A 14,198-nucleotide genomic window follows, 5' to 3' on the forward strand; every position below is an offset into this window, starting at 1 on the left:
ATTTAAGACACACTTCTAAGAGGAAGGTTTTAAGACACTTTTTTCTTTAGGGATCTTTTTCATATACAGTTTGTCTCATTATTATCTCTCAAATGAGAAGAAAAGGAAAATAAGTGAAATGAATAAAAAGGAGAGGATATTTAAGACACATTTCTAAGAGGAAGGTTTTAAGACGCTTTCTCTTTAAGGATCATTTTCTTATATATTTTCTTGGTTTTGGTTAGTGCCTTTCATGTGAAAAAATAAAAATAAATCAAATAAATAAGAAAGAGGGAGGTTTTAAGACATCTCCTCTTTAGTGATCTTTATACACACTTTGATGGTTTTCCTGTTTTGATCACAATTCCTCTTACATGAAAAAAATCAAAGGAAAAAAGACAAATGAAAATAACATCTAGTGGTGTGGCGGATTGGTGATGGAGTTCCCGAGCACCACCGCTACCACAATCACCACCACCACCACCACCACCACCACCACCACTATAGATTGTTTTGTTCCCAGCAGTGTCATTGTTCAATATAGGATTCTCTTTTCTTTTCTTTTTTTTTCTCTTTTTCGCGTTCGGTCAAGAGAAGTGTGTCAAAAATAAGATTGGGAGTTATTACTATTAATAATAATAATAATAATAATGATAATAATAATAACAATAACAATAACAATAACAATAATAATAAAATAATAATAATAATAATAATAATAATAATAATAATAATAATAATAATAATAATAATAATAATAATAATAATAATAATAATAATAATAATAATAATAATAATAATAATAATAATAATAATAATAATAATAATAATAATAATAATAATAATAATAATAATAATAATAATAATAATAATAATAATAATAATAATAATAATAATAATAATAATAATAATAATAATAATAATGAAAAAATAAAATGATAATAATAATAATAATAATAATAATAATAATAATAATAATAATAATAATAATAATAATAATAATAATAATAATAATAATAATAATAATAATAATAATAATAATAATAATAATAATAATAATAATAATAATAATAATAATAATAATAATAATAATATTATTATTATTATTATTATTATTATTATCAGTTATTATTATTATCATCAAGGAGAGGGACAAGAACAAGGAGGAGGAGGAGGAGGAGGAGGAGGAGGAGGAGGAGGAGGAGGAGATTTCAAAACAGCACTAAGGAAACTAAACAACAACAACAACAACAACAACGCGTCAAGTGAAAGAAGAAGACGAGGAGGAAGATTTAAAGTGCAGGTGAGGTGAAGGTGTATGTATGCAGGAGTATATATGTATGCATGTATGAGGAGGAAGGAGAGGAGACCATGAAAGGGTGGAGTGTGGTGGTGTGTGGCGGTGTGTGGAGGAGGAGGAGGAGGAGGAGGAAGAGGAAGACACACATAGCGGTCATCTTAGCAACACATGAACAAGAATTTTCCCACGCTATTTAAAATGATTCCCGAAAATAGAAGTAAAAATGAGATAAGGTGAAGTGAAGAGTTACTGATAAGATATGACTACTACTACTACTACTACTACTACTACTACTACTACTACTACTACTACTACTACTACTACTACTACTACTACTACTACTACTACTATTAATCTTTCCACCCTCATAACTACCGACACTTTAATTCAAATCTACTCCTCCTCCTCCTCCTCCTCCTCCTCCTCTTTTCACACCTCCTTCTTCTCTTCCTCCTCCTCTTTTCACACATCCCTTAAATCTCTTGCTCCGTTATCAGTAAACTCTCTCTCTCTCTCTCTCTCTCTCTCTCTCTCTCTCTCTCTCTCTCTCTCTCTCTCTCTCTCCCTGTTATTTTATTATTATTACTATAATAATAATAACAATAATAATAATGATAATAATTATAATAGTAGTAGTAGTAGTAGTAGTAGTAGTAGTAGTAGTAGTAGTAGTAGTAGTAGTAGTATAGTAGTAAGTAGTAGTAGTAGTAGTAGTAGTAGTAGTAGTAGTAGTAGTAGTAGTAGTAGTAGTAGTAGTAGTAGTGGTAGTAGTAGTAGTAGTAGTAGTAGTAGTAGTAGTAGTAGTAGTAGTAGTAAAACGCCTAAACAATTAGTCAGCTAGTCATTTCTTTGCTAATCCGTCAGTCAGTCAGTCAGTCAATCAGTTCTTTTCTTTAATTTATTTATCATAAATCTGTTAGTCAGTTTAAAAGTTAGTCAATCATTTAATTAGTCAAACATTCAGTCAGTCAGTCAGTCAGTCAGTCAGTCAGTCTCTTCGTACAACCAGTCAGTTTTATTAGTCAGTAACGCATTCAGTCAGTCAGTCAGTCAGTTTATCTCCTAGTCAGACAGTTACTTCCCACAGTCTATCAGTCAGTTTTAAGTTAGTCACGTATTCAGTCAGTGAGTCCCCCAGTCAGTCAACCATGCTTACATATAGTCAGTCACACCCGTAGCCAGAGGGCGTGGTGGCGATAACACACACACACACACACACACACACACACACATGGGACGAACGCACACTCATTCACACAAACAATTCCTTATGCCGTTACCTCTCTCTCTCTCTCTCTCTCTCTCTCTCTCTCTCTCTCTCTCTCTCTCTCTCTCTCTCTCTCTCTCTATCTATCTATCTATCTATCTATCTATCTATCTATCTCTAACAGGCAATTAATGACATTTGGATTTTATAAAAAGAAAATCGCAAAAATAACGGAAGGAGGAGGAGGAGGAGGAGGAGAAGGAAGAGGAGGAGAAGGAGGAAGAGGAGAAGGAGGAGGAGAATAAGTGAGGGAATTTGACGGGAAGGAGAAGAGATGGAACTAACCACTGGGAAAATAAGGAAGAAGAAGAAGAAGAGGAGGAGAGGAGGAAGAGGAGGAGGAGGAGGAGGAGGAGGAGGGGTTCCGCTTGAAGATGTCTCAGCTCCTCCGCGGTTCCACACATCCACAACAGACGGCAAGGTGGAGAGACGCAAACTCCACTGTCACCACCACCACCACCACCACCACCACTACCAGCACTTCAGCAGGCGAAGGAAGTCCCTCGTATTCCCTCGTATTCCCGAAAGGATCTTAAAGGAACTGAAGGATTTTTGAAGGATACCAAAGATTTCAAGATGGGTGTTAGTGTTGGAAGGTGAGTGAGTGAGTGAGTGAGTGAGTGAGTGAGTGAGTGAGTGACAGGATTACGATATTAGTTACCCTCATATTTAGAAACCCTATGCTCTCTCTCTCTCTCTCTCTCTCTCTCTCTCTCTCTCTCTCTCCAAGACTATTTTCAAAGGCCACAAATGATTAGCTGTGTTCGTAAGAGTGTCTTTCCCGTTAATAATGTAGAAATCATGATAATTTTTCATTGGAACCGTAAAATTCACCTTTAACCCCTTCAGTACTGGGACGTTTTTTTACCATGAGTTTTGGGTACGATTAGACCATTTTATTGACATTAGAAAGGGTCTATGCAGGTCAGATGTTTTATGACCAAAGTCTTCACTATTCTAATCCCAAGCTAAATTCCTGAATGTGTATTAAATTGGTAAATAGTGAAAGAGAATTAATATGAAAATGCACCATGTACTGAAGGGGTTAAGAATGTGTAACTTCGCCACGACTATTTTGAAAAGCTCTAGAAATGATTAACAGGATTCCCAAGAGTGTTTCTCCTATCATTAATGTAGAAAAATTTTAACCTGTGACTAGAACCGTAAAAAGGCCCTTAAAAACCAGTGTTATGTGGCTAGAAGTGGCTAGAAATGGCAGTTATAATGTGTGTGTGTGTGTGTGTGTGTGTGTGTGTGTGTGTGTGTGTTTCACCTAAGCACATTTCAGGGGCGTGGTTATAGTGTTGTTACTGGTTCTGCTGAAGGAGGGAGGTACCACGCCCTCAGAACACGCCCAAGCCAGCCCAAATACCGCCCATTCCCGCCACTCACGCCAGCTTCACCGCATCCTCGATCCATTTGGTAAGACATTTAACAGAAGCATCACAATCATCACCACCATCATTACTTACTTCAATCTTCACTAGTTTGTCCTTCAACTGTGTGTCTATCTCAGTTCCATCAGTTTATCTACCCATCAATCTCTATCTATCAATCAATACTTATTTTTACCTTCCATCTACCACCACTACTGCCACCACTACCTCCACCACCATCACTACCCCTTCCCCTTCGTCAGGTTTGCTGGGAAAGGCAGGGGAGGCAGTGAGCGGCGCCGTGGAAGATCTCGGGCAGCGTATTGACGAAGGGGCTCAGCACATGGGGAAGCTGATGCAGAAGGGCGCTTCCTCCATCAACTCCGCTTTCAATAGTCACGTAAACCAGGTGAGAGAGAGAGAGAGAGAGAGAGAGAGAGAGAGAGAGAGAGAGAGAGAGAGAGAGAGAGAGGAATAAGAAAAAGAGGAGGAGGAGGAAAAGTGAAAACTGATAATTGATTGACTGAGAAGAGGAAAAAAAGAATAGGAAGAAAAAGGAGGATAAAGAAGAATTAAAAAAGGAAAGAATTTAAGGAGAAGGAATAGGAAGAGGAGACAAACAAAAAAACACAAAAACAGATACAAAAACACCAAAAACAAGAAAAACGGAGAGAAACCAAAAAAGAAAATAAGAAAAGATATCAAAACACTTAAAAAATACACAGCAAAAAGAAAACATAGACGAAACTCAAACAAAACCAAAACCACGAAATTAGACAAACCCCCAAATTTTTCCCCTTTACAGACGCAGGAGGGACTGAAACAACGAAAAAAAAAAAAAAAGATATCAAAACACATGTGAAAATCAGAACACACATCAAAACACTTAAAATACACACAAAGAAAGATACACGAAAAACGAGCAAAACAAACCTAAAATTTTAACAACACCCAAATTTGTTCCCTTTTGCAAATGAAGGAGGGACTGAAACAAAGAAAAAAAAAAAACACATCAAAACACTTAAAATACACACAGAGAAAGAAAAAATACACGAAAAACGAGCAAAACAAACCTAAAATTTTAACAATCCCCCAAATTTTCCCCTTTACAGATGAAGAAGGGACTGAAACAACGAAAAAAAATAAAACAAAAAAACACAAAATTTAACAACCTCCAAATTTTCCCCCCTTACAGATGCAGGAGGGCTGGAGGAGGCGGGGAAGGTGGCGGGGATGATAGGGGAGGACCTGGTGGAGTCTGTGTCGTCCCTGGTATCGAATCGCCTGCAGGAGGATGAGAGAGGCGAGGAGGCGATGAGGAAGAGGGAAGGAATGGTCGACGGTTTCCTGAGACTTGTTGGCATTGATTCGTCACAAGTTGGTCTGATGGCTCTCAATGTCCTGATCTTCCTGGCTGAGTTGGTGAGTGTCTTGGTGAGAGAGGAGACACACACACACACACACACACACAGTTAGCTAGCCAGTGAAGCAGACAAGTTTACAAGCTCACAAACATATTTACAAACAGAAAACAGAGATGAAATAAGAAGAAACACGTAACGAAAACAGATAAGAAGCTAAACGAAGGCAAAACAGATCGATTCAGACAAAACAGCTAGACAGAAGACAAAGAAAACGGAACTCCACGGCAGATTTTAAGGCAGACTTCACTATTTATTTATTTATTCCTATTTCTACTTTTTTTTCCAGATTACTTCGACACTCATTGGGGAGAATATCAACGAAATTCCAGAGTCAGAGATTCAAAAACTTCTGTTCTTTCTTGGTTCATGCGAAGCGATCCAACGAAGGTACAGTAGTAGTAGTAGTAGTAGTAGTAGTAGTAGTAGTAGTAGTAGTAGTAGTAGTCTAACACCTCATTATATTTATACTTCAATATATTAAATTTCATAACTTTCTCTCTTCGTCAAATATAAATCGTTAAAATATCTATTAATTTGTCTACATAACTTGATAAACCATAATTACATGAAGATTTCAAAGATAAACACATACAGTAACCCTAATAGTAGTAGTAGTAGTAGTAGTAGTAGTAGTAGAAGCAGTATGAAGTAGTAGTAGTAGTGTGGATGCTTGTTGTTGTGGTGGTGGTGATGGTGATAGTAGTGGTAATGGTGGTAGTGGTGGTGGTGATTGTGGTGGTGGTGATTGTGGTGGTGGTGGTGAGGCCAGTAACACAAGCAGTGGTGGTGTTTGTGGTTTAGTTAAGATGCAAATGAGTTGGCGGGAGAAGATAAAATGCAGGCGCTGGGGGAGGAGGAGGAGGAGGAGGAGAGAAGAGGAGAAGGAAGAAGAGGAGGAGGAGGAAGAGGAGGAGGAGGAGGAGGAGGAGGAGGAGGAGGAGGAGGAGGATGTTGCGGTCAAGTTCTCCGCAGTAATAGAAGAAAGAAAGAAAAAGAGAAAGAGACCAGAGAGAGAGAGAGAGAGAGAGAGAGAGAGAGAGAGAGAGAGAGAGAGAGAGAGTCACCCCTACACAACACAACGGTATACGTTCAAACGGACACACAACACAGTCACTGCCGCAACAGGTGTCTGATAACATGAACATCACCATTATCTTTCTTTCACCAGCCTTAAAATGAAGTCTTGTTATTTTCTTTCATTTATTTCTATTCTTTCTCTTCCTTCTGTCATTTCTCCTTTTCTTCTTCCCCATGTTTGTTTTATGTTCTGTCATATCGTCTCTTTCTCTTCCTTTTCTTTATATTATTCCTCCTCTCTTCTTCTTATTCTTCTTAAATACGTGTGTAATCTTTTTTTTCACCTGTGATATCGATTTACCCTTTTACTTTTTTTCTTCCTCCTCCTCCTCCTCCTCCTCCTCCTTCTTCTCTTTCTCCTCCTCTTTCTCCTCCTCTTTTTCATATTAGTGACATCTTTTTATCCTCCTACTTCCTCCTCCTTCTCCCTCTTCTCCTCTTCCTCTTCTTCCTCCTCCTCTTCCTCTTCCTCCTTCTCCTGTTCCTGTTCCTCCTCCTCGTGTTCCTCCTCGTATTCCGCTTCCTTTTCCTCGTCCTCCTCCCTCTTTTTCTCATTTGTGACATCTATTGCTCCTCCTTCTCCTCCTCCTCTTTCTCCTCCTCCTACTCCTCCTTCTCCTCCTCCTCCTCTTCTTCTTCTTCCTCTTCCTTATCCTCCCAAGCCTCCGTAATCATGTCTTCATTTATTGCACCTACTTCCTCTTCTTCCTCTCTTCCTCCTCCTCCTCTCCCTAACCATTTTTAAGTCATGTCTTCCTCCCTCCTCCTCTTCCTCCTCCTCCTCCTCCTCCTCCTACGTATACTTAAGTCTCCGTAATCATATCTTCATTTATCCCACCTACTTCCTCTTCTTCCTCTCCCTGACCATTTTTTAAGTCATGTCTTCCTCCTCTCCTCCTCCTCCTCCTCCTCCTCCTCCTCCTGCAGCGGTCACAGTTACGGGACCCGCCCTAAGAGGTAGCTCGTCACTGTCAGCTGATGAAGAGTAAACAAACCTACATGGTCAGGGCGCACCTTCACACACACCCAGCAACACCTTATAATTAGTGTTACTCTTAATGCTATACTCCACTCTGGGTTCACTTCCGGGTTGGTTTAGTCTTGCTGGTATACTCTCTGGTTATCTATTAAGTTTTTTTTGTAGTTTTCTTTCATTTTTCTCATATTTTTTCGATCTATATTCTTAATCGTATAGTATTTCCCTTAAAACCAGTTAGAAAATCATCTATCGTCATTATTTTTTACTATGTTCAATTATAGTATATCATAACGCTCTATTATAAAACATCATATTTATACAGTACTTCCTTCAAAACCAATCACAAACTAAACATTTTTTTTTTCTCTCTTAAAACCAATTAAAGTCAAAATAAATCTTTTTTTCTCTTAAAACCAATTAAAGTCAAAATAAATCTAAGTTTTCCAACCTAACTTCAAATTCAACCTCCTATCATCACAATTTCAAAATCCTAAAGCATCACATTCACACAGCACATCCTTCAAAACCAGCCACAAATTAAACATCACTTTTCTTAAAACCAACTAGAATCAAACCAAACTTCATTATTTCCAACCTAACTTCAATTTTAACATCCTAAAACATCACACTTACACATCACGTCCTTCAAAACCAACCACAAACTAACCTAACTCCTTCACCTCTCTAGATGGAAGCAATGCTGAGAGAGGCACAAGATCCGGGACTTCCCAGAGCAATCATACAGAAGCTGCAAAGAGCCACGGGTGACAATACCGCGTGCGTGCAGTTGCTGGTGTGCAAGTTGTCTCCTGTAGTGTGGGGCCTTCAGCAATCCGTGGCAGTGTCTCAAGCAAGGAGCAGAGACCCGGACACTCCTCCTATGGGTCTCATGCAGGTAGGAAGAGGGAGACTTTAAGATATTTGTCCCTATCCTTGGCTAATTTTATCGGCTCTATAAGGAGACTGGCAACTGAGTGGGTTTTTTTCTCTATATTTTTGTTCCCCTTGGCCAGTCCTCCTCTCTTACATAAAGAAATGATAGATAGATTGACTGACTGACTGACTGATTAACTGACTGACTGACTGACTGACTGATTAACTGACTGATTGACTGACTGACTGACTGATTAACTGACTGACTGACTGACTGGCTGATTAATTGACTGATTGACTGACTGATTGACTGACTGACTGACTGACTGATTAACTAACAGACTGATTAACTAACTGATTGACTGACTGACTGACTGATTGACTGACTAATTAACTGACTGACTGACTTTTGCTGGAACTTCTCTGGTAGCTAGTTAGGGTTGAGGATAGTTAGCGTTGGGTTAGGTTTTTTGGGATGTTTTCATAGTGATGTTTATTTTGTAGTGTGTGGTACTGATTGACTGACAGGTATTCATTAAGGAAGGTAGGATTTAAGATAGACGGGTTGATGTAGCAATTAACGTAGATAATAACTGAATACATGTTAATAATTGGATACATAGATAGATAGATAGCTAATTGGATACATAGATAGATAAACAGACAGACAGATAGATAGATAGATGGATAGATAGATAGATAGATAGCTACAAACAGAGACAGACAGGTAGTACACTTGTAAACAAATATATGTACTTGTAAAAATGTTGATATATTAACAGGGATATTAGGTTAGACATGCATCACAAAGGTAAATATGCATGAAAAAGATTGAAAAATATCACACACACACACACACACACACACACACACACACACACACACACACACACACACACACACACGTTTTAGAACACCATAAATTGTACTGTAGGAAAATGAAAGAATAAATAACAAAGAAAGTAAAAAAAAAAAAACGAAAATACATTATCTCACAGCTAGAAAGAGAAAGAGAAAGAAAATTAACTTCACACCGCAATGCTGCCTTTACGTATAAGTCCATCAAATGAACACTTTCCTTCAATACTCCCACGTTAGTCACCCTGTAATGGCTGAAAGAATTAATGCCTCTAGGTTAGGTTAGGTTAAGGTTAGGAATAGGGTCAGGATTAGGTTAGGTTAGGTTAAGTTAGGTTAGGTTAGGTTAGGTTAGGTTAGGTTAGGTTAGGTTAGGTTAGGTTAGGTTAGGTTAGGTTAGGTTAGGTTAGGTTAGGTTAGGTTAGGTTAGGTTAGGTTAACTGAAAGAATTAATGTGTCTCTCCCTCCCTGCCCTCACCAGACCCTATACGCAGCCCTGCCTCCCCTCAACACCTTCGTCACCTTCTCTGAGTCCTGCGAGCATCAGTTCCCCAAGTGTCCTCTCATCGACCTCTCCCATCTCGGCCTCGGTCTCTGAAACTCCAAAACTGATTCTGAAACACCTGCGCCGAACCTCCACTACTTTCCAAGGCTCTAGTTGAAATGGCACGTGTTTTCATGTGTGTTTATATAGTAATAGTAGGAAAATGACGAGATTTATACGTTTTTAATAGGAAAAATACTCTTGAGAGCCCGATTTATTCTACTTGTATGTTGTATCTCACTTCTTTCCAAGGCTCTAGTTGAAGTGGCACGGGTTTTATGTGTTTGTATATTAATAATAGGGAAATGACGAGATTTCTATGTTATTGACAGGAGAAATACTCTTAAGAACACGGCTTATTTTGAAACATACGTCTTATCAGTATTTTCCAAGGTTTAGTTGAAGTGGCACAGGTTTTAAGGGCGTTTTTTGTTTTTACTCAGAAATTAACGAGATTTCTATGCTTTTTATTAACAGAAATGCTCTTGAGAACCAAAATAATTTTCAAAACTTGCACGTTCTATTTCCACTACTTTCCAAAGCTCTCGTAGAAGTGGTGTGTGTCTTTAAGGTTGTTTCTATAGTACTAGTGGGAAATTAACGAGATTTTTACGTTATCAATAGAAGAAATACTCTTGAGAACGCGGCGAGTCATCTCAGTGGCCTTGGAAATTGTGTTGCGATGAGAGAGCAGTGTTTCAGAATGCGTGTCAATATCGCAAAGCCTCCCGCACCTTCAGGAGATTCTGCTTCCCGTGTGATTCTTGGGCATTGTGGGAACTTTTTGTCGGAACTTTTCTGGGAGCTGGTTAGGGTTGGGGTAAGTTAGCGGTACTTGAGGTTAGGATGTTTTAAGTGTTTTTTGTACTGATGTTATTGTTTATTTTGTGTGGTGCTTGTAATTTATTTTGTGTGCTTGTAATGTCACGAAACCACGACCTCAATGATAAAGTTTCTGATAAAGATCGAATGCTGACTTGGTGTTTTATCGATGTAACTTTTGTTTTTCTAAGGTTTACAATCCGATGTTATAGTTTTCTGTTTGTTGTTCCTAATAGTAGTTAACCACGGCCTCATTATGTAACAAGACAGACTGCAAGAAGGTATTAGCCCTACACGTGGCAAGCTCTTAACTCCTTTAATACTGCGACACATTTTTAGCCTGAGATTTGTGTACGATTAGACCAATTTATTTACATTAGGAAGGGTCTATGGAGGTCAGAAGATTAATGGCCACAGTCTTCACTATTTCAATCCGCCACATGAGTTTCTGAAGCTGTTTAAATCACTACACAGTAAGCAGAATGAATATGGAAACACGTTATGGTACTGAAGGGGGTTAATACGAAACATCACTTCTTTTATCTCTCTCTTTCTCTCCCTCTCTCTCTATTGTCACGATTCTACGCTACACAATCTTCTACCGTCCCTGATTGGCACTTGTGAGGTAACAGGAACAACGCTACCTCTCTCTCGCTCTGTCTCCCTGTGTCTCATTTCCCTTTCTCTTCCTCTCTCTTCCTTACGCCGTGACTTTGAGCGGGCGAACCAGTGCCACCTTCAGAAACATCCACAGCTTTCCCTTCCACGTAATCCTCACCATGCACTACGTCGCGGCCTCAGTCACACCAGGGTCACCTCACTACCATGCACCACCACCACTACCACCACCACCTTCATCAGCTTTCTCCGTAGCTTCTGACTTTCAAACGACTTCTGCTGGTTTCTCGTCCACATCCTGTATCCACACTGACTTTGAAACGACTCTATCATTTTTTGTTCACCTTCACGCGGTGCGACTATTACGCTGTTATGAAACGGTTGAGATAATAGTAACAACAGCCGTAATACTGTAATAGATTGCTGTTCCACTAAAACGCTGTAATGAAAGAGCTTAGTTGAAACATTTGTAATACAGCAATGAGGTGCTAATACTACTAACGCTGTAATGGAAGGTTTGCAGTGTCAATAAGAGGACTTTGAATGCTTTAATGAATGCTGTTATAGTCTGCGAAACTGCAAGAAAACACAAGGTACTGATGGAAATGTGAATAAAAAGAATGCTGTAGGTTTATGTTGCTGAGAAAGAATGAAAAGATAAAAGAAGCTGTAAACTGTCAGATAAAGTACTACATGTATTCTCTAGTGCTGTTAAGTATAAAATGCAGATCAAACATTGCTATAATCGAAGACTGTATTGTTGTATCTAGTCTGCTTTGACACTAAAGGGCATTATGGGTACGTGATAAGCTTCGTTTTCTTGCTTATAGTTCAGTTAATAGCATCTAATCCTTTATAGATGTACTAAGAGAGCATTTAATTCCTTCTATTGGGATTTGACTAATGCTAAGTAATAAAAGTATCAGAAAAAACACAGTAGTACCTTTGAATTTATTACTCATTACGGTATGAATGAAATGTACGTATAAATAGTAATAAATGCATATATAAGGTTAGTGAAATGTGGAAAGTATTGAAGGAAGGAATGACGGAGAGTTAAGAGAGAGAGAGAGAGAGAGAGAGAGAGAGAGAGAGAGAGAGAGAGAGAGAGAGAGAGAGAGAGAGAGAGAGAGAGAGAGAGAGAGAGAGAAAAGCAGATGGATATATAAGACGATAGATATACAGAAGATAAAAAAAAAAATGATAGATAAATAGATAAATAAATAAACAGTAACAATCATTCTACTAACCACAACTAGGAGAGAGAGAGAGAGAGAGAGAGAGAGAGAGAGAGAGAGAGAGAGAGAGAGAGAGAGATACAGAAGATACAAAAATAGATAAAGATAAATAAATAGATACAGTGACAATAATTCTACTAACCACAATAACACATACATAAATTCAATGAGCCAATATTTGAAGTCAACCTAACATTTGAATGCTTACCCAAATTAATGGAGAGAATAACAGCCATTTATCAGCCAATATTTTCCCCTCTACAGAAAATATCAAAGAAAAAACAAAAGAAAATAAAACTGTTGCTCTTTTGACATAGTTATAGAATATATATGAAAATGTTTGTTAGTCACACCCTCAGGAAAAAAAAATAGGAAAAGAAAAAGAAAAGAATTAGTGTTGCGCTTCTAATAATGGTACAGTGGAACCATGCGTGCTTTGAGGTCCGAGGGGTCTCCAAGCGCACGGGTTCGAATCCTGTCCTCAGTCCGAGTGTAGGTTGGGCTTCCTCACTCGGGGCAACGGTTTCCTAGCGGGTGGGCTTTGAGATAGGAGGTACCACAAAAAGTATCTTCTTTAGCCCATCAATTCCCGTGAAAACCCCACATGGTATAACAAAAATATATATATACACAAAATCTTGGTTAGATGACATTTCTGAAGATTCTAATAAATGGAATCAGGAATCTTAACTGACTGACTTAATAGGAACCAGGAATATCAATCAACTTTACTTAACTGGAATTAGGAATCTTAACTAACTTATTTAAATGGAATCAGGAATCATGACTGACTCGCCTAACAGGAATCAGGAATGTTAACTGACTGACTTAATAGGAATCAGGAATATCAATCAACTTTACTTAACAGGAATCTTAACTGACAAACTTCACAGCAATCAGGAATCTTAGCAGCCTTACTTTACTGGAATTAAGAATCTTAGCAGCCTAATTCAACTGAAATCACAAATATTAACCTACTGACTTAACTGGAATCATAAATCTTACTAACAAATCTTACTTTCTTTCACCTGAGCAAAAAAAAGTTCCGATAAACTTAGATGACATTTTTAGAGATTCTAATAAAAACACAAACCACAGAAAAATAAGGAGGAAACGAAAATTTCCATACCACTGCTGAATCAAGTTAAAAAGAAAAATGTTTGCTAATTGATACAGAAGAGATGACAGTACAATATCATTATACTTCTAACCATGACTCTCGCACATATAACCTTGCACGCTTCCTGCACACACACACACACACACACACACACACACACACACACACAGACCCTGACCCATCACTTTACCACACAGTACACTCATTTTACCCATGACCGCCAATCTAACACAGTCCTCCATCGTAACGGCACTAAAGAAAACGCGACTCACCTCATCTTCCCTGCCTTTCACGTCCCCACATCTATGAGCACCTTAATTACGCTCCCCCCAACAGCCTCCACACACGTTTCGCACACCTGATCATAAGCACCACGTTAACTAACACTATCTAGGTTAGTACGCACCTTTCCCGCCATCAGACATGGTAAAGCAATCACTAACAGCCTGGCAAAGCGAATAACGGCGTCCCACCAGTGCCAGAAGGAAAACGGAGGGTGAAAAATACAGTAACGGGATGTGATATGGCTTGATATGGTCCCCTAACGTTAATCTTAGTTTGTCATCACGCGTGGGTGGTTTCTGATTAACATTGCGATTTGGTTGATAGTCTATACTCATGTTCTGTAGCGGGATGGGAGAGAGGGAGAAGGAGAGACAGAGGGTTGAGGAACGAACACATCGCCAGTTACTTCACGTGTGAGGCGAGATCAACTGTTGTAAC

The 14,198-nt window shown here is 38.6% G+C and overlaps 1 protein-coding gene across 1 annotated transcript; it reads left to right on the top strand.

Moving 5' to 3' along the window:
* Positions 1-2,964: 2,964 nt before the first annotated feature.
* Positions 2,965-10,943, top strand: LOC123507462. Its single transcript, XM_045260352.1, is given in 8 exon segments — positions 2,965-3,142; positions 3,835-3,968; positions 4,186-4,336; positions 5,122-5,344; positions 5,633-5,675; positions 5,678-5,733; positions 8,091-8,297; positions 9,615-10,943. Coding segments are annotated over 8 exon segments (951 nt in total). The 5' UTR covers positions 2,965-3,122; the 3' UTR covers positions 9,732-10,943.
* Positions 10,944-14,198: the final 3,255 nt, after the last annotated feature.

Source organism: Portunus trituberculatus, chromosome 22 (genome assembly GCF_017591435.1).
Source record: "Portunus trituberculatus isolate SZX2019 chromosome 22, ASM1759143v1, whole genome shotgun sequence".
Taxonomy (NCBI): Eukaryota; Metazoa; Arthropoda; class Malacostraca; order Decapoda; family Portunidae; genus Portunus; species Portunus trituberculatus.